Genomic DNA, 20,901 nt, shown 5'->3' on the forward strand with positions numbered 1-20,901 from the left:
CATTCAGCAATTCGTCGTGGCATGCTCCTAATCAACCGTCCAATCACGATTTGGGGCAATCTGACCCACTCCTCTAGCAGTGCCACGGCCAATTCTTGCAGTGTTGTTGGTTGACGTTGAAGTCGACGAACATGTCTCCCAATCAAATTAAACGTAACACACTAAAGCAAAGATACGCTAAACAGTAAATCTTATGCAAGAACCGATAAGAAAGCAAACATGGATAGGATAAACCAACAAACGGCAGTTTTCATCAACCCTTCCTTAAGGTGTCAAAATTGACAATGAACCCCTCCCACGCGTATGGTGCTATTGCGTGTCGCACGTGCAACTCAGTGGTTCTGTTGGGGCGATAAGTTCTTCATCTGTGAACATACTCTCAAAGCATGTCAAGTGTCCATGACTATTTATCATATTACAACCTGGATAGGTATTTGCATTTCAATATCCCCTACTTTTTTTGAAGAGTATATATGAATTTTGAAGTCATAGGAGACAATTTTACTGTCAAATAAGGCACATTATTTTTAAAACAAAGTGAATTGTTTGTAGATATCTTCTACAATTTTATACTTTGGTGTGGTTTTTGCAGGCCATTGCCAAACAAATGCAAGAAAAAGAAAAGAAGAAATATGAGAGATACCTTGAGAAAAAGAAAGAAAAAGAATTAAAAAAGAAAAGGGAACGATTAGAAAAGGAATTAGCAGAGCAGTCTGAACAAGCCAGAATGACTCAAAGTCATGATGTTGAAGATCAAGGTCAGTTTCGTACTGAAAAAAACAGAAGTATATAAAGATAATACTATACAATCTCAATTTTATTTCTGTTTGCCAGAAATATATGCTGGAGAATGACCAGAGTTTAAAGAATTTGTTTTTTTAGTTGAAGATTCCTTGTAATATTTAAATTATCTGTTGGCTTTAACACTGAAACATTTTTTAAAACTTTTCCATCTAGTCATAAGTAAATAGTCTATCTTAATTTGAAAGTATTTTATTACGTTATTTATATCTTACAATTCATGTCTTATCAGGTTAAAGTAATCCTTTCTGTTTTAACAGATTATCAAACCTGAAGATAATTACCAGATATTTCAGCGGACAATGATAATATAATGTGTAATGTATTTTTCTTTCTAGGTACAGACAGATTAAATGGTAGTGTAGACAGATTAAGTTTAGAAGATACAGCTAATGGTCATACTAGGTATACACAAAGGTAGTTAGTTTCTAACACCTTACTAACATATACTCCTTGAAATAAAACTCATACTATTTCAACCCAAATGTCATACATATTACCCAGAAACTCATTTAACTCCAGTTTATAAAAATAAATACAAATTCAGTGATATATTCAGAATAAGTATTTAGTTAAGCAAGTAGGGGAGAGTGGGGCACAGTGGGTATGATTTCTTTTTTTTTTTTTAGTGAATTGACGAGAAGCGAAATACTACAGAGAATCAGACTATGTACTCAGTTGAAGTCAGTCATATGTTCAGTTTAACAGTGCTGTTAAGGAGTTAATAAATTGAAACCATTTCTGTGTAGATCATTGCAAAACAGAAATTTTTTTGACCCAATGTGCTCAGTGCATTGCCCCTTTGAAATGTGACCCAATGTGCCCCATCAGCAACAACGGCAGAAACTCAAAAATGGCAGGGAGACAAGTGACAGTATTATGAAACAAAATATTTCTGATGAGAGTCAATTACTATCTCCTTCACCTGAAATTTAAAGTTCGTAGGTTCTGACAAAATCTGGAGTATCCAAGCAGTTTATCCGGTCCACTAAAAATTTACTTTTGCATCAGAAAAACGGTTAATGCGTGATAAATTTTAATCAGCTTTCAAGAATTTATTGAATTTATGAGGACAAATGGGGGCAATAAAGGGGAATTCCCCAATGATGTCACAATTGAATTTTCCAAAAACAGTTAAAAATTAAAAAGTTGGCTTACTGTGCCCCACTCGCCACCACAGAAATACATGGAAAACACAGAGCAATTTAAATCATGATGTAGTTTCTAGATTGGGAAAACATGCTACAGCCCACCAAAATTTTTAAAAAGAAATTGGTTTAATATTTGAACATCATCAAATGAACCTTACACACTTTCGTATATTTCGCTGTTGTATGGTATATATGTAATCCTGAGGTATACTCCCTGGTTCATATTTTAAATACACTGATTTTGTTTAAACATATTTGTTTTGTTAATTTATTGTTTATTAGTATCTTACATGGATATACATTAACTAAACAGCAGTTGCATTGTATTGGAGAGGACTCCCTTTTAAGTTTTAGTAACTTTTGTCTGATCAGTTGACTTAAAATAATAAAATATGTTTAAATCAATCAGTGATATATTCTAATAACATTAGGCAAGTTATGTATTGCAAAATAAGGCATAATTTTTGTGTTGAAAAAATCACATTTTTGGCTTTAAAAACAAAACAATATTTTAATTGTTAAGTTCAGATTGAGCATCACACTGCTTATCTGTCTTTAAGATAATTTAACAAGAATATTAAAGATAAAATTTAGCTGGTACAGCACCCACATTGCTGTAATTGTTAATTATTGTCTTTCACAATTAAGAATGTAGCACTGAAATGTTTTTACGATGATTCATTGCTTGTGTATAAACAAGGAAGGAAACAGGAAAATTATTCTATACATGTATTGTCCTATTTCTATAAAACATTATAAAATGATCATAATACATTCTAATACTAGTATATCTATCAGTAATAAGTTTATTTTATTTATTCAGTCATTTAGTACATGTAATATATTGTAATTGTTTGGAATAGTTAAAACATGGATTTATTGTGGCAGTACAAAAATTAAATGATGTAAATAAATAATGTAAAATTACAAATGATATAGATAATAAGACAGTTGACTGTCCTCATTGTATTATGTCAACTTTGTTGATAAACAGTTATACTTATTTCACTTTCTTCAATTTGTAAACTATTTCTTTCCCACAAAATGAAATCTTAATCTTTAAAAAAATTAATAAATATGAAACTCGCAAAGATATAATAGGTCTTATTATAGTTAGATGAATGAATTCAAAATGTGTCATCACGGATATATCCAGCTACCAGAAGCTCTATGATACTTTATTGAAGAAATACAAAAATTCAGTTTCTGTGCTGAGTTGGCCATAAGTCCCCTAAGTTCATATAGTTATGTACCTTGTCCGTAAATACTTAAAAAACAAAGTAATCATTATTATTATCAGGTCATTCATAAAACTGAAGAATGAAATTAATAATGAATTGTGGCGTTGATTTAGAAGACCCCCTTCTTTGGGACTTCCCCTTTAAAAGGAACTGTTTTAAAGTACTTTGAATTTGAGCAAATTATTTCAAGGAGAAAAGATTTAGATATGTATTTTATAATTACAGTGAGCTGTTGATGTATGTTATGTTGTTTTCTGTATTTATCTAATACTTATTGTCTTCTATAAATTCTTTAACTTTAACATATATTCTTGTTTCAGTTGACTAATGATAACTATTTCTTACTAGTCTGATAACTACATGTATTTCCACTTGGTGTATCTGGTATCTAAACTAATGCAATACAGGAATTCATTAAATAATTGAAAGATTTTATGTGATATGAATGAAAAATAGAAATATTAAACTAGAATAATGATTGCTCTTTCAATATTTATGTGTGGTTGAATGGTCGACATTAAATAATACTTAAGCAATGTCTTAAGCTCAAGACATTAAACAGCTTAAATACAGACACTTGTATGTGTTTTGCAATGAAATATGTCTCACAGATCCCAAATTTCATCTAGTATAAATAATGTACGCTTGGCACATTGTCCCTACCATTATTTCGGCCAACATCAAAGGATGACATCACATTTGTATTTTGAAGAGTGCGATGTAGTTGTCCCAGGTCTTTTTATTGTAGGCCTTTTTATTGGTTTACATATGATAGGATCTTAGAAAATAGATGATTATATTAATTCTACATACTTTACCTGTTTTGCTATTGCTACACTTACATGTATAGAGCTGTTTTCTATAATTTGGGTTTTAATGCTGCACTTATATTGCTGTTTTCTGAAGTCAGGTGTCAATACTAAACTTATTCAGGTTTGCTATAAGATAAGTCAAGTCCAATAATACGGGGTTACTTTATGACTCACGGCAGTGTTATGGTGACATCTGTTGTATAATGAGGTAGTCCCCCAAAATCGGTGTTATAATGAAGTCCTAATGATAAACTCTGTTCATTTTGTTCCAATTTATTTTATTTTTAATTTTTAACTCAACTGGATAAATATGGAGAATCACATATGCAGAACATGATTTTCATTAAGTATTTCCATAGATGTTAATGGAAGTGACTGTCATGTTATTGGAACAAACATTTCATCTGCTTTTAACTTGTTAAAATTAAAAGCCTTGGTTATTCACAAATTTGTAAACATAGTCTTCAGTTATGATTTATTGTAAACACATTACATAAAAGTTGTTTTTTAGTTGTTTTTTTTTATTATTGAAAATGTAGATCAAAATAACTGTATTTATCTCATATCTAATTATTTGAATCAGTTACAGTACAGCATACAGTACCAAAATACAAATGTTTGTGTATTATAGTATAGGATGAAATCGTTACTTGTACATGGCTAGTTAACAATGTAAAGGATCTAAACTACTTTGATTTATAGGTCACAATAATCAGGTTGATCTGTGATGGGGCAATCAGTTTGTTTACTGATATTAGTTTAAATTTTGACAGTCGGTTATAGCCCAAATCAAATAGGTCTAGCTATTTTACAGTTGAGTAATGGTTGAGTTATGTCCACTATGTATATTTATGTAGACCTTTCATTAAAATTCCTACCAATTCTTTGATGTAACCTATAATCTAGATTTAGTTCAAGCCCTGACAAATGACTGTGTTATACTGATCACAGATTAAAGCATTCTGGAGAATATTAAGGGTTGTGTAATAATATGTTTTTATATTCATCCAGTGTAATATAATTACTGTTTTAGAGTGACACCTGCTGGTCAGATTGAAGATGATGGAGATTTTAGTGATTTCTATGCACTGCCACCTGGTGATGATAATGATCCCATCAGACGCCATATGCAAGAAACACAGGATGAGGTAAAAAGATTGATGGCATAGATTTTTTGACAGATTTTTAAAGGGGTTATGAAAAAACAAAATGCAGCCCTGATCACACTTGATATGATTTTTGTATTAGTGATAAAAAGAACCAATTTAATGTATTATTAGCCCCAGCAAGAATTTTTCAGTTTGACTGCAATGAATAATAATCTGGATTAAATACTGCCAATTGTGTACCTATATTATTATGGTAACTGGTTGTAGTTGTTTACATAGTTTATGCAATAACATGTGGGAAATTTCTGAATCCATGGAAAAGACCAGAGCATTTTGTCCTTAATTCCTTTCAGCCTATCATAAGACATACAGAAGTCACTGTGTGATCTTTGACACTGTACGCAATCAAAACTATTTTGACCAGACTAATGCAGTGACAGTTTGGGCTGGATTGATTGAGACTACCTTTCCATCATCAATAGAAGGCCTGATCTCACTTTAACTCTGTACATCTTACTATGCCCTTCAAGTAATATGTTTCTTCACTAATTTTGATTGGCTACTGACCCAGTTTGGGACCTCTCAGATTCCTTGATAGAAAAATACCATCGTGAATACCAAGTGGATAATCCTAGAATTTAATTAGGCTTTGATATTTATGGTAAATGGACAGCGATTAAAGACAACATTGTCTTGTATATGCAATGAATTCTCCTCCGGCTTCACACCCATTGCTAGGTAGCGGTCAGCCAAGTCACGTGACACAAACGTGACCTCTTTTTAATAGATTTCTTATAGCAGGGGTATTCCCTCTTGAATACAATGGTTTCAGAAGGATTTGAAGCAAAATTTTGATAGACTAATTAGTTTGAATATGTTTTTAGTCCAAATATATCATCAAATCACCCAGTTTGTTTGTGGGAATGTATCTTTAATGTTTTGCTAAATTTTATATTTTAGGAATTGGCGAGGTTATTACAAGAACAAGAACATAAGGTATTCCTTAAATCTTCATTCTTATTTTAATTATCTATATTAAGTGAACTTCATGTACACAGCAATGCTAGTTTGTGTGAAATTATTGAATGGGTTTGGTTTGAGCCTTACAAACTTTCTTCCTATTCAGTCAGAGCTGATTAATTCAATGGTTGAAGTTGTAAAAAGCAATACCTTTTCTTCTACACATATTCTTCCCATTGATAGAGCCCAAGACAAGGAGATTGGAGAAATCATAAAAAATTAAACATAAATCTGTAAACCACTTCCTTAAAACCCTTCTCCCATGTAAGATGAACCGTTTGTCTACAATATCACCCTCGGGGGAAGTGGACGTAAAACTCTAGAAACGAACGAATAAGATGAACCAACTACTTAAAAACATGTTTGAATGAATATGTACCATATATACTTTATATCAATATTTACATTTTTAGATAAATATTATACACCCAAAACACAAATAACATGTCGCAGATTGAAATATCTATTTGGTTTCTCTAAACTTTAAATGACAACAAAGCAGACGATCTTGATTATTTTATTTTTAAAAATGTGTATTGTTGTACTTTCAACTACAAGTCTGTTATTACTATCTTACTATGCAAATTTTTAAATGGGCATTATTTAAGCTTAGACTGAATACTCTAGGGTTCTATATATGAATGTAATTCAGGTATTTTGCTACTTGCCATTTCAAATATTCAGTTACATATACATTGTAATAGGTAATACAAGAGTTACTAAATATAGATCAAGAGTAAGAAATTTAATGTCAACTACCTTTTCATGTCCTGATTTATTTTCACAAAAGTTGTACAATTTGTTAAATTTATGTTGAAATCAAATACGTTCCGCTGTCTGTCTTCATTATCCCAGTCGGATGAGTAGGATGTTAAACCCCATTTCATTTTATTTGGTTTTTTGGTTGCAAATCTGTATTTATTTTCTGGGAAATAATGACATCACAAGTTATTTATCATTACACTTTTTGTAACTGATTTATCTTATATTGAAACCGCATATTTAAAATCTTTAAATATTAATATTTGACGGGTTTCTTTTCATGGCGGGGGAGGGGGGGGGGGGGGAGTCTTGTTGAATATTTTTGTGATGTCAAAAGTTAAAAACCCCTGTTACACTACTTTTGTTTGGCTGATATTATCTAAGAGGCAAATGAACATACTCTTGTTATGGACAAAGTCAAACAAAAGGAATGAACAGTAGAAATGGGATAGTTCTTGAGTCAGATTATTTTCTTTAATTAGTATGTTTACTTATATAACAGAGAAATAAGGCAGAAGTTGATAAAGATAAATTAAAAGCTATAGAAGTACAAGATGAAGAATTAGCCAGAGTTATACAAGAACAAGAAAAATTAAAAGCAAGAAAAGCGAAAATAAAACGTCAACAATTAAAAGAACAGCAGAGGTTACAGCAGGTTAGTATGGCATTTCTCTGGTCAGACCATTAGCCTTTGTTCTCACTATTTTTGGATTTCATTTGATCCAACTGAGATGTTCAATTCCAAGATTCTTCATTGCATATCCTTTGACGTCTTTACATTTCACAGATAATTCATCAAATCAAGGGGGATAAATCTCTTATTTAAAATTTCTATAATGTTTCATCCAAGAATAAATACGTGGATGACAGCATAATTATTGATGATTATTGGTAAAAAAACAATATTTACTATTTATTAAACATTTACAAAACTGAGTCAAGGCAACATGACATGGCCTCGTTTGGATATACATAGGTAGTAATGGATGGTCTGCTTTTTTTTTTTTCGTGGAAAAATTGCTACACTTCCATTCAAGAATTAATATTTTTCCCGATGTTCTTAGATTGATTGCAAAATAAATTCCATTTGCAGCAGCATCAACAACTTCCATCAACAGAACCATCAAGGAAAGCCACAGAACCTCCTTTGCGTACACCTGATGGTTCAGAACAACCACCTTATCAACATCGTTATAGGCGTGATAGTTATACCAGATCAATATCCAATAATTCAGGACCTGTCCAGAAATCACCTGCTGCCTTTAATGACACAACTCAACATTTATCTGATGAGGAACAATGGTATAATATTCCTGATGATAATATCACTAGTGCTAGGGAATTGACACGTGCTCAAGAGCTCTCTAGTGGTCGAATACCACAAGAAAATTACTCGCATAAAGTTGTCCAGAGAGGACAGAATGGGGTGTCAAAAAGTACATCTCGTCCACAGGAACAGAGACATAATACCGCACACTTACCGCCAGCCGATAGTTTGCCTGATCCAGCAGTTGAACGATGGCTAGCCGAATCAGTACCCAGTAGGGTTGGTGCTCGGGGTCAAAGTGGAGCTGTTTTACCTCCATCCCCTTCTCCCCCAGGCAGTTATCACAGTGAAGAAGAATCTCCAGAAAGGTAAGAAGTTGTCACAAATCATAATTCTCATCAAAAAAATGATAATCCTCTTGTAGAATCCAGTATAGTATCTGTAACTACGCATGTTTAAATATTGTACATAGTTTGTTATAACTGGTGAACTTTTATCATCAACTTCTATCAAATTTTCAAAATTGAAGGGAAGAAATATATATAGCTATCCTTAATACATTCTTATCACAATAAAATATTTAAACTATGATTTAAATAATTTATCAGAAATATAACTTTTAAAGACAGATCATTTCATTAGAACTATATCAAACCTAAAAACTTTATTTTAAATGTAATGGTATTCATATTATTAGACTATTACATGGTGATCCTAGATCTAAAATATTTTTATTTTGTATCCACTTACATCAACATCAACTTTTATTACCCCCACATTCTGTTATAATACTTCTTCCAGCTGTTGGAAACACTTTTATTTTTTTACCCCACAATGCAGAACCAAAAAACAACTTGATTTTAATAAATTAAGACATCAGTGTAATTGTTATTTGTGCTATATATGAACATGTGCCCATGCTATAATAGCTGCTGTGTGTACTCGGTAAACACATGGTTTTGACTGAATACAGTAAGAAAGTGACTGATTGAAGACTATTGTGAACATGACGATTACGGTACCCTAATAACGCCACAGTCGGTGTGTTAATTAAAGACTAACCATTTAATTGAGTTGAGCTTGGTTAAAACTACTTTTCTATTGTATCTAAATAATGAAAAGACTTCTAAAGAATTGGCATTGATTGTAGTATAGTTTAATTACTTTAACCTATAGTAAAACTTAGAGACTGGAAATTTCTATTGGGTCTCTATTTTGTTCCCAATTAAATAGTTAAATTTAAAGTTATATTCTGCTAAACAACCCATTGTTTCCTAACATTTGAATTTATAAGCACTTACAATTTTTTTTTTTTGTCATTTAATTTATTTAGTTTTGAACACGTGCAGCGAAGTCGTTTAAATCATGCAGTTAATAATGCAGGTAGTCAGTCATTTAATATAGCTGCTGCAATAGATCCTACATATAAACGAAGACAACATGAAATAGATGATAATACAGAACAAACACATCAGAAATCTCTAGCTTTTTCTCGCTCTTTACCTGTACCAGATGGTAAGACATCATATATTACTCTAAAATTAATTACAAGTACATTTAGTAGATAAATTGCTTCACTGCAACCAAATGGGGATTCCCTCAATATGCCATATTGTAGCCCTGATTAACAAATGGACTAGAGTAGGTCATTTCGTTGAGCAGAAGATTTGTTGACAAGAAAAAAAGACTCAGTATTCCCTGCCTCCTGATTAACACTGATGGCAGGTATACATTTGTATTCAAGACAATGCACATGTATTTCATTTTAATGTATGAAGTGAACTTGTTAATTTCAGAAACATGTCAATATCAAAAAAATTTGTTTGTCTATGTTCATCTTCCTGTTGATTTTTATATTAATAATTGTATGATTTGACTTGTGTTCTACAGATACTGAAGTAGAATGGGATCCTGCTGGTTTAAGAGGTAGTTTAAGGCGTCCTAAAGGTCAATGGAACCCCACTGCTACAAATTATCAAGGTATTATATTACTGAAATAATATTCTTAAAGTTCACTTAAACATACTCCATGACAAGCTACCATGCCTATTTATTAGCAGTTGTGTAGGCTTTACCTAATATGAAAGCATGGTTTGAATTTTGGAGATTTATCAATTTAATTATATAGTCTTTTTCATGTTTTCTTTCAATGCCAATGGAATCTGTACCTCTTTTAATTATCTGTCATCATAGTGTAAAATTTCAAAATAATGAAACGTATCATTGTGAGACTTGCAATTAAAATATATTAACACAGATAATATTGTGTTCAAGATACAGACTTCTGCCATGGCAAATTCTCCACCCTTTTTAAGAGCAGCATATTACAGAACAACATTTATTGTCTTTTAGTCTCAAAGTTGTTGATAAATAGTTGTCACCAATGATTATTCTTAAACCAAACAAAGTTAGGGAAGAATATTAAAATGGGTTTTGTCCATCTTTCAGTCATAACCTGTTTCAAAGTTGCTTTGTTCATCCGAACCGTGCATATATTAATCTTTAAGTCTTTTGATAATTTGATATTGAAGTACTAAAAGAAAAAGCCAGTGTTGGTAGTTTATAAGGTAGTAGTTGCTGGACATATTATAATATCTACACTACCAGTATTTGGTTATTGATTACAAATAATACAGAGATTGATAATCCCTGTACCTTCCAAAACATCTCCATGTTGATGACTGAGTCTTCTTGCTATTTTATCTTACAGAATCCAGTACTTTAAGTTCACTACGCTCAGACCTGGAATCACCATCTGATGGTGGACCAGTCATGAATCCATTTCAACCGGTTCAAGGCCAGAGAAGGTCAACATTAGACAACAGAAGGAAGGCTTCGAATACAGGCAAGCCAAGTAAGGGCGGGAGCTGTAAACAACAATAGTAAAAAACATATATATAATTATCTATAATCAGCACAAATTTATCTACACATCAACACAAGAATAGTTAGTTTTTTTAATTTCTAGGTTATTTCAGTGATCATAATCTACATACTCAAATTTTCACACAAACTTAAGTCACAGGTGTGATCTAGACCTCAAATAGTATTATTGTAGATGTGTAGAATAGGATAACCTATTCATAAAGGTATAAAGAATGACAGGACACCCCTATTATAAGTTAAGAGATGTCTGTTGTCAATGTTTTTACATCAGAAATTACTACCTGTGACACTAAAAATAGCAAGCCAATATGGAGCTGTGTTAGAAAAAAATAACAGCAACTGTATAAATTGCAGTATAACTTATTCCGAGTCATCAACATATGAAAAGTAAGAATGTAATGGCTGAGTCAACTATATAAGGAAAGTACAGAATATAGACAATGATATTACTAGAATATAAACACAAATCATGTACATTGAGATTACTTCCGTGAAACAGAAAACCCTAGTAGCAACTGAGTCAAGTTCTTAGAAAAATGTTGTAATTTCTTATGGGCATATTGAAGACCATAAAGAGTTGTTTAAATTGTTTTGTATTATACATAAACTTCTGGAGTCTTGGCCTTGAAGTAAATTGTCAATAGATAGTGGCATCGACTCCTGTCTAACCCAGTGTCTTACTGAATTAAATACTCAGCTAAATGTAGATAGAGATATGTTTGAGATTTAAAAGTAGTTGATGTACAGTATACAAAGATTAAACTAATCACATATGTATATAAACTGTTTGCTGAAAAACTTACATAATCTACTTAAACCTAATATCTGAATCATCCGAATTTTGAAAACTGAAGCTTTGTGAGTGCTTTGAATTACAGAGAGATCTGACTTTATATGTTTTTCTGATTAGAGTTTTGTTTCAAATCCTTTATCTATGGAAAGATTATTTTAGCTTTTAGCTTCAATTTTCTATAATCTGATTGAAACACAGAAGGATCTTGAAGGCTATTTGGACTGGAAGCCGTCGATAATGTAAAAAACAACCAGAAATTTAGATCTATATTTTAATCAGATTGAATTTTTAGCGTTGTGTTAATTTATTTTGTCTCAACTACATATATAATGATATATATATTGATAAGGAAACAGACCAATTAAATGTACACGACAGTACATATGTATATTTTTATATTTATCACTCCTCTAACCTACTAACATATATTTATTAATTAAGGATTCCAGTTGCAATAAGGTTAAGGGTCATATTGAATAATTTGTTGATATTTGTATATCGTTGCTATTTATTTACTATTAATATTGATTAATATAACAACCACAAAAGACCAAATTCTCTTTGATTTCTGAAACACAAAGCTAGGATTTCATCGAATTACTGGGCTTATATAACATGTATATGTAACAAAGAGAACTTGTTGATTTAAAGAGAAATTTAAATATTCTGGTTCTATGTACATGAAGTGTATTGTTACTATACTTATTATAGATTTCCTCATATGAGATATTTAATGAAGAGCTCTTTTTCTGTCCAGACATCTTTTCTTTTAAATATTATTGATTTGTAAAAGGAAATCAATATTGTTTGGAAATCATTGATATATATACTGTTTTTGGTAATTTTAAAGACAACTGCCTATTTTTACCCCTTTTTGGAAAACAGTTCTTCAAATAGAACTTCTACATGTATCAGTTATAAAATTTGAATTGACTAATTAGATTAAAGGAATATGTAAAATAGTAGGCCATTTTATTAGAATAGAGACAATAAATTATATTATTGCTTATACATGCAAGTAAATTGTAGTTGAATACAGGGTTTATTTCAAGTTTACATCTATCATCAGATAATTTCCACATTATTGATTTAGTAGGATGTATTTATTATACTAGTACCCAAGGGTTGGCTTGGTACCCTAATCTAGCGCTGTATTTCATAAATAAAAGTGAAGCAACATGATAAATCAATTCTGAGTCAAGGTACTGAGTCAAACTAGGCCACTAGTTCCAAATCTATATTTCTTGGGAAGTATTCCCATTGAGCGCCATTTACTATTCCATCAGAAGATGGAGTGTGAATTACATTGCTATGAACGAAAGTAGGGCAATATTTTAGTTTGGTTGTGAAAGTGAGTGCAATTCTGTTTACAAGTTATTTATAGTAAATTATAGAACTCGACACAACAAGTACATGGTTCATTGCATAATACATTAAAAATAATTGGTTCTGCATACATCCAAAATAAATTAAAATTTTATGATAATCTTTCAGTAAAATACCCAACTCTGTCTTACTGATGGATTCAGTCATCGTATTTACATGACTGAATATAAGTAAATTTTATGTAAAAAAACAAGTTTATTGTTTTGTAAACGATATGCACATTTTATCTATTAAGATATTGATATTCAATCTGATTAAACCGCAGGTCTAATATAGTTACATTTTGTTATAGTTCAAATTCCATTTATGTCTTCACTGACAGTGGGATTGGGAATTTTAAAAAAATAAACTAATTCTATCTGATGTGGAGGATAAGCGAATGGAATGGTCTGTACAGAATTATTTTAATATAAATAGTCTGTCAGTTTAATTGACCAACCATTCAGGTCTCTATGGAGTTGAGACCATGGGAAGGTATAAAAAATCGAAATGGAATTTAGATCTGTATTTTAATCAGATTGATTGTTTTGGAAAATTTTGTATCATTTGTTTATTTAAAGGTATTTTTGATACATGAACATGTATATTATATTTGACGTTCCAGCATGAGGATGAATTTTCATTATTTAAATGATGAAGAGAATTTATTTTATTTTTACATATTATATTTGTTATCTCGTGTTTTTATATACTTTCCAGTAGAAATAAAACAAATAGCTCAGTTTTTTCAATATTTATTGCTATTTTATTATATTTATAATAGTTCTCTAATTGCTCACCTGTATTTAGCTTAAACTTGAGAAAAATAGTATATCGATTTATTAATGTCAAATCATCTTCATATAAGTTCTACAGTATGCCAATCAGTCTAATTAAAATTTGATATTTATTTCATTACAATCTTTATATGGGTTGGCCTACATTACCTAGATTTGGGTTGGCCTACACTACCTAAATTTGGGTCGGCCTACACTACCTAGATTTGGGTTGGTCTACACTTCTTAGATTTGGGTTGGCCTACTCTACCTAGATTTGGGTTGCCCTACACTAGCTAGATTTGGGTTGACCTACACTACATAGATTTTTGTTGACCTACATTAGCTAGATTTGAGTTGACTGATGGTCTCTGTTGTCAGTGCATGATTGCCAGGGTATCAAATTCAAAAGAATGTTTCTACATAATCTAGATCAGAAGAAAAATCATTGTAACATATTTCAATCTGTTTAACCTTTACATATGTTTCCTTTTTGATTTAGTTTTGTATAATTTTGACAAGATGATCTAGTTTAAGATATTTTTGTAGTAGAGATCTACCATACTGTATTTATTGGCACATGTACAGATATTGTTTTATTTATTTTATCCACTTGTTTGAATATCTGTATATCTTGATCTGTAAAATAAAATTATCACTGGAAGCTATGATGAACAAATATGGGAGTAGCCATGTTGATCTGAAAATAACCTAGTAAAACATCATTCCTTTTATTTGATATTTGATTAAAAGTTGTTAGATTTAAAATGAGCCAAAATCTTGCCTGAAGTGTGGAAGTGATCAGCAGTAGCATAGTTAGAGAACTAGTGTTGTTTTGTCAGAACAGTAGAAGGATTACAAGACATGAAAACACTGCATACGATGTTTGATGTACAGGCTATTATGTTGGGTTTATGGAGGGGGAAGACGCCAATACTAAACTCGAAGAGTGCTCTGTGTGGCATAAAATCTAGCTACGCCACTGGTGATCAGTTAAAATTGATTTTTGTAACACTTTATTCACACTTAAGATGTCTGCACAATATCATGGTATTGATACGTTTCATCCCTTCACACTATTAACCAGCGTGGTTCAAAGATGTAAATAAAGTTTTGCCAAGTTTTAAGATATATCAGAATTAAGTTAAAATCAAATAAAGTTGGGTCATTAATCATCCAGATACATTATGTATCAAGTGATTTGATTGTTTTAATTAGTCAGCTTGGCATATCTAAAATATGTTTTTATGACACTAACTACTGTAATCTCAAAGTGTGAGACAAATAACATGTAAAAGTTTCATCTACTTTGGGCTACTAATTGATAAATGTATGATTACACAAATTAAGGCATATTTCCATTGTTGACCACATACCATTCATTTGTATCTTGTATAAATTTACTAACTTGTTATATGTGAGGGACCATATAGAAGAAATATTACTAGAGAATATAGATTAAAGCTTATTGAGAAGACAGGGCATTGTATAGGCTGTTTTATTTATTAATTCAGTTTAATTAACATAATGTAAAAGATTAACTTGTTTAGTTAGTGAATATTGTATGCTTGTTTAATCTAGTGCAATTACGATAACTTTATGTAACAATATTGTAAATAAAATCCTTTTACACACACACTCTATACATGTATTTGAATTGGAGGCAGACCGCCATTAATGATTAAATTTCACCATCTCGATACCTAGTTCGTCTAATTTATAACAATTCTCTCTCTGTCTCTTTTCCCCTTCTTTTGCATGTCCATTATTGTTGATTTTTTGGTCTAGAATGGACGAAGAGGGGTTGAATTAACATTTTCTGCCAGGTTTTTGTAAATATTCCTGATTTAGAGGCGGAAGGATAACAGAGTTATCAGGTTGGTTATGGTGATATGTACGGCGAATAGTTATTTGTTTCTCTGTTTGTAGTGAAAAGCATTCAGCCCAACGAAAATTTTGGGAAAAGTTGAAGCCAGGTAAAGAGGCCAGAATTAATATTAAAGTCAAAAACACACTTTTATGGATAACAATTACTATGGTTTATTTCACTGCGACGTTTCAACAAGGTTTCACAAGTCGTTATCAAGCATATACACAAATAGATAAAAAATGAGAAAAATATGAATATATATACAAACATCAGTGCGAACTATCCAATGGAATGCAAGGTGAGTGAGCATGATTAGCTATAACAAGCTATTGATGTAACAAAGGTGCATAATCATATATATTAGAGTTGGCTTATTGTACAATTAAAAGATGAAAGAGGGGATTAACCGAGATTAACAAATATTGAAACCATACACATTGTACCATAACTGAAACCAGTATATAATATTTGTTAATCTCGGTTATAATATTTATTTCGCAGTGAAATAAACCATAGTAATTGTTATCCATAAAAGTGTGTTTTTGATTATGTTCCAATTACTAAATGCCATTCAAAGAATATAATATTGAAGTCAATGGGGAAATTAATGGTGGTCTGCCTCCAATTAGGTTGTCTTAAATGTGATTATCTCCCTTGGCGTTATTTTAGCTGCTAACGTTATGGAAAGGTTACAGTATAATTATGGCGGTATATTAGATTCAAAATTCTAAAATGCTTTCGTCTAACTTCTGTTCATGTATTTTTTAACTTCTATTCATGTAATTTCTAACTTCTATTCATGTAACTTTTAAATTAAGACAATGTATAATCCAACTTCTTTATTTGTTCAGTGTAAATTTCAGTTCTATTTCATCTTATTTCTATTATTTAGACGAAAAACGTCTTCTACATTGATGCTTTACACGTTTAGCATCAACATCAACGAATTTAGAATTTTTACATTCTACCTAGCAACCATCATTATGAAGTCGTTTGGTGTCGCCACTGCGTGCTCATTTGGTGATTGCGCACCTGGTCGGGACCATTATGTTGATATAAACGACTCGTCCTTCGTCGGGTTGAAGGTTGGACAGAGTGCTGAAATTTGCTGAGTGCACTTGCTTTAAATAAAAATTAGCAAATGCTGTTTAGCTTATATTTGAAATAGTATTGGTAAACCATATCACGTTCGATGTTGTTTGGGGGGTTGGATGGCCGAATGGTTAGCACGTGCGCGCTGTATCATAAGGTCTGTTATCGAGTCAACTGGTGTGGTTTCGATTTCCCGGTTGTACGTGCCAAGGAGTATGTTCGCCTGTCCAACCTTATGGGTTTTCTCTGAGGCCTCCAGGTTCCTCCCACTGCTAAAGACCCTACGCGCAAGCGAATTATTGAAATAAAATGTTAGTCCCGAAATGACTTAGCTTGTGTCGCGTGGACGTTAAACACCATTTCTCTCTCTCTCTCTCTCTCTCGATGTATGGGGATCACGTGGCTAAGTGGGTAAGACGCTGGCTCGCTAGCCTGGAGGTCGGGTGTTCGATCCCTGCAAGCGAATTATTGAAATAAAATGTTAGTCCCGAAATGACTTAGCTTGTGTCGCGTGGACGTTAAACACCATTTCTCTCTCTCTCTCGATGTATGGGGATCACGTGGCTAAGTGGGTAAGACGCTGGCTCGCTAGCCTGGAGGTCGGGTGTAAAGCGACAATAAAGTAGACATTTTTCGTCTTAATAATAGAAATAAGATGAAACAGAATTAAAATTTACATTGAACAAATAAAGAAGTTGGATTATACATTGTCTTAATTTAGAAATTACATGAATGGAAGTTAGAAATTACATGAATGGAAATAAGAAATTAGACGATAGCATGTTAGAATTTTGAATCTAATATACCGCCATATATAATGTCATCCGATTTTCTGAAGTCAGGAGTCTAACCGACGCCTATCAGGAAGACATGGTCTCGTTTTTGTCATTTATTTTTCTTCAGAATCTTCAACGGCTCTGGGTTTGGTTTTTGTTTGGGAATTTTCACTTAAATTCAGACTCTAGTTTTGATTCTCCGACTTTACTGAGTATACCATCTATTTAAAGTTTCGAACAAGATCTACAACGTATCAATACCGATAGGTAGTATTGTTTGGCCATAGCTTTCAACATTGCATGTACTATAAAGATATGGATACGATGTTAGAAGACAGTTAATTAAGCTTTGAATTATTGTGAATAATAAACTGCAAAGTTTCGAAAACGGACTAAAAACAATCCTTATCGTTGTGACTCCCCTGCATCCGCATTCACATATCAATAAATAGGACCAGCAAAAATAAGTATACAAACATTAGTTTTAACGTAATTCATAAACATACGGGCGAAAGTAAAATAAAATGCAATAAACGTCCCACTTTTCTGCACCAATCGGGCTAATGATGACTGTGGGTCAAATAAGTGAAGAAGCGTAACTGATATGTTGAAAACTGCCCCCATTGACCATATTAAAAGATTGCAGCCTAACCTATAACCTGTCTTACATAATCTTGTCAAGATGTACTTGATATAGGCCGAGGTGTCAATCTTGTAAACTTTGGGTGATTCACCTTATTATTATACTTCTCTGTAATAGCCAACAATTTTAGTCGAAGCAATAAAACAGTGCTAAAAGCGAGCCCGCTGGATACTCAAACCTATGTAAAATATAATGTCATTCACATAATAAACCTAACGTTATAAGGTTACCGGGAAGTTTTGAAGGGAAATGGTTATAGAGTATTAGATTACACCGATATCCAATAATTGCTCACTAGACCTACATACTTTAATCACTTTAATTGGACTTAAAGAAAATGACCACATTTGAAATTATTTGCACAATAGGGTTGAGTCTTTGATGAAGAAATAAAGGATGTCCTTCATGCATCAGCAACATTATTCATATATATGAAAAATTGATAATGTGCAGTGGGGGGGGGGGGCAGAAAGCCATTATAGGTTCACGTAAGAAGATAAAACACATCGGCAATAATCGAGACTACACACAAATACGATAAGTTGGCATTTCAAAACGATATGGATCTGTAAATGAGCAGAACGTTATTTCCAAGTTGATTAAACTTCTTGCCACGCTGTTTTGAAATTTTAGCGAAGTGTTGCCGATATCAAACAAGCCCATTGTCCATAAAACCGGTATCTACACCATCGGTCAGACACTTAGGATATCGACTCTTTTTGTTCCAGGACTTCGTATTCTTCCTATATAAATATTTTATTTGAACAATAATGGAAAGGACATTTATGAAGATTGTGGTAAATAGAAATAAACCCATTTGTCCATATTGTTGAAAAATATATGTTCATGGCAATATTAGCTTGTTCCGCTAACAAGGAGGGGTCTTCCGTTCGCTTCGACCCAGACTTTTATCGCAGTAAGTGGATTGTTTTTCAAGAAATGTAGTTTCATATAATCTGCTGAAAGGAGAAGTCCCAGGTGTATTTAGTGAATAAAACTGGTTAATTCAGAGAAAGAGACCTTGTCAGTCCCACAGGCGTCACCCCTGACATTTTTTATGAAGGGTATTGTTTTTGATACCCAGATGATTATAGAGGATATAGGTTTATATCCGACATATACAACGCCATTTCACCCTTAAATTTAATGGGCTCTTCCATTAAAAGGCAACAACGATTGGATAATTGCTCGATAGTTTCCGCCAAATAGCGAAAATTACCGAAGTAATCACGTGCAATTACGTGCATGTTTTTGTTTATACGTCGCCATTTTGGACTATTGAATTGAAAGCAAAAACAAAATGGATAGTAATAATACGAAGTCAGACGAATAATCAATCCTTTTTAGCCAACATATTGACGATGGAATAGATGTGAATGCAAATATCGACGAGAATCTATCCAAAGCCTGCAGAAAATTTGGATCAAAAGGCATTCTTTTCCAAGAATTCTGACAATGAACCATGATTGAAGGTTTTCGGTATGTTCAGAGAAGGATTTGACCGACTGTTTTAAGTGGACTGTACCCAAAAATAATTTACAAAGGAACTCTTGGGCGATAAACACTTTCAAGTCTTGTAGTGTGTGGAGAAATAATCGCAATGTGGACGAAAAGAAAATTCTGAAAGATGTGTTAGACATGGATAACCGATCTAAATACATGTATGTCGATAAGTACGCCGTCTATTTCGGTCCTGAATGTTAGAAACTGTACCATAACAAATTTTAATTGTCAAAAGAATAAAAATTATTTCTGTGTTTTTTTGTATTATTTCGATCAACTACGTCATTAGCGGTTGATATGAGCCGAATATATTGACCTGAGATGACGTCATTAGCGGTTGATATGAAAATATCAACCTGTCATGACGTCATAAGCGGTTGATATGAACGAATATATCAACCTATGATGATGTCATGACAGGTTGTTATGAGATATAACTGCTATGGACATCAGAGTAAAAACTACCGCCAGTTGTATATATTAAAATACTTGATACGTTAACGACCTATAGCTTGTTGTGCAAGGGCGGATTGGGACCGGGAACCGGCCCGGGCTCCCATGTCGGAGCGGCCCCTTTTACTGAACCCCAAATATGCGATTTGGTGGCATATCTGATTATAATCTCTGTCAAATAATATTTCTCATAAATCGATTAATTTAGGCTAAAACCCGACCTGCAAGTAATTTACAACCATCAAGCTGTGAAATTATCATATCGTCACATTATTAATTAACGTATTATCATTGTATCGTCAAGCGTCAAGGGAATTTAATGGTTAAAAAATGGGACTAGTTGAGAAAATTTTGACCATCTGAATAACCAGTTAGGAATATTGAATAAGTAGGAATATTTTCATTGAAAAATGTCCCATTTTTGTTGCCGGGAGCGCTTGTTGATTCCTCCTGTGATGGAAGGCCACGAGACACATTGGTACAGAGTGACGAAAGTGAAATTCATGAAAGCTGCTTTTTGAATTTTAGATTTGTTGTTCCAGGTAAATCATTTTACCTTGACTCCGAACTTGAACATTTGA

General features: G+C 32.4%; 1 protein-coding gene across 4 annotated transcripts in view; it reads left to right on the forward strand.

The window, feature by feature from the left end:
* Positions 1-15,626, forward strand: part of LOC126826704 (trichohyalin) — a 30,694-nt gene extending 15,068 nt beyond the window's left edge. For 2 of the 4 annotated variants that reach the window (XM_050555722.2, XM_050555725.2), the window contains exons 5-13: positions 593-758; positions 1,140-1,218; positions 5,039-5,153; positions 6,075-6,110; positions 7,399-7,551; positions 7,990-8,531; positions 9,497-9,678; positions 10,054-10,143; positions 10,874-15,626. In XM_050555722.2, the coding sequence (XP_050411679.1) occupies positions 593-758; positions 1,140-1,218; positions 5,039-5,153; positions 6,075-6,110; positions 7,399-7,551; positions 7,990-8,531; positions 9,497-9,678; positions 10,054-10,143; positions 10,874-11,046 (1,536 nt within the window). In that variant the 3' untranslated portion in view covers positions 11,047-15,626. The remainder of the gene's footprint in view (positions 1-592; positions 759-1,139; positions 1,219-5,038; positions 5,154-6,074; positions 6,111-7,398; positions 7,552-7,989; positions 8,532-9,496; positions 9,679-10,053; positions 10,144-10,873) is intronic. The other 2 variants (XM_050555723.2, XM_050555724.2) reach the window with 2 other exon arrangements.
* Positions 15,627-20,901: the final 5,275 nt, after the last annotated feature.

Source organism: Patella vulgata, chromosome 7 (genome assembly GCF_932274485.2).
Source record: "Patella vulgata chromosome 7, xgPatVulg1.2, whole genome shotgun sequence".
Taxonomy (NCBI): Eukaryota; Metazoa; Mollusca; class Gastropoda; family Patellidae; genus Patella; species Patella vulgata.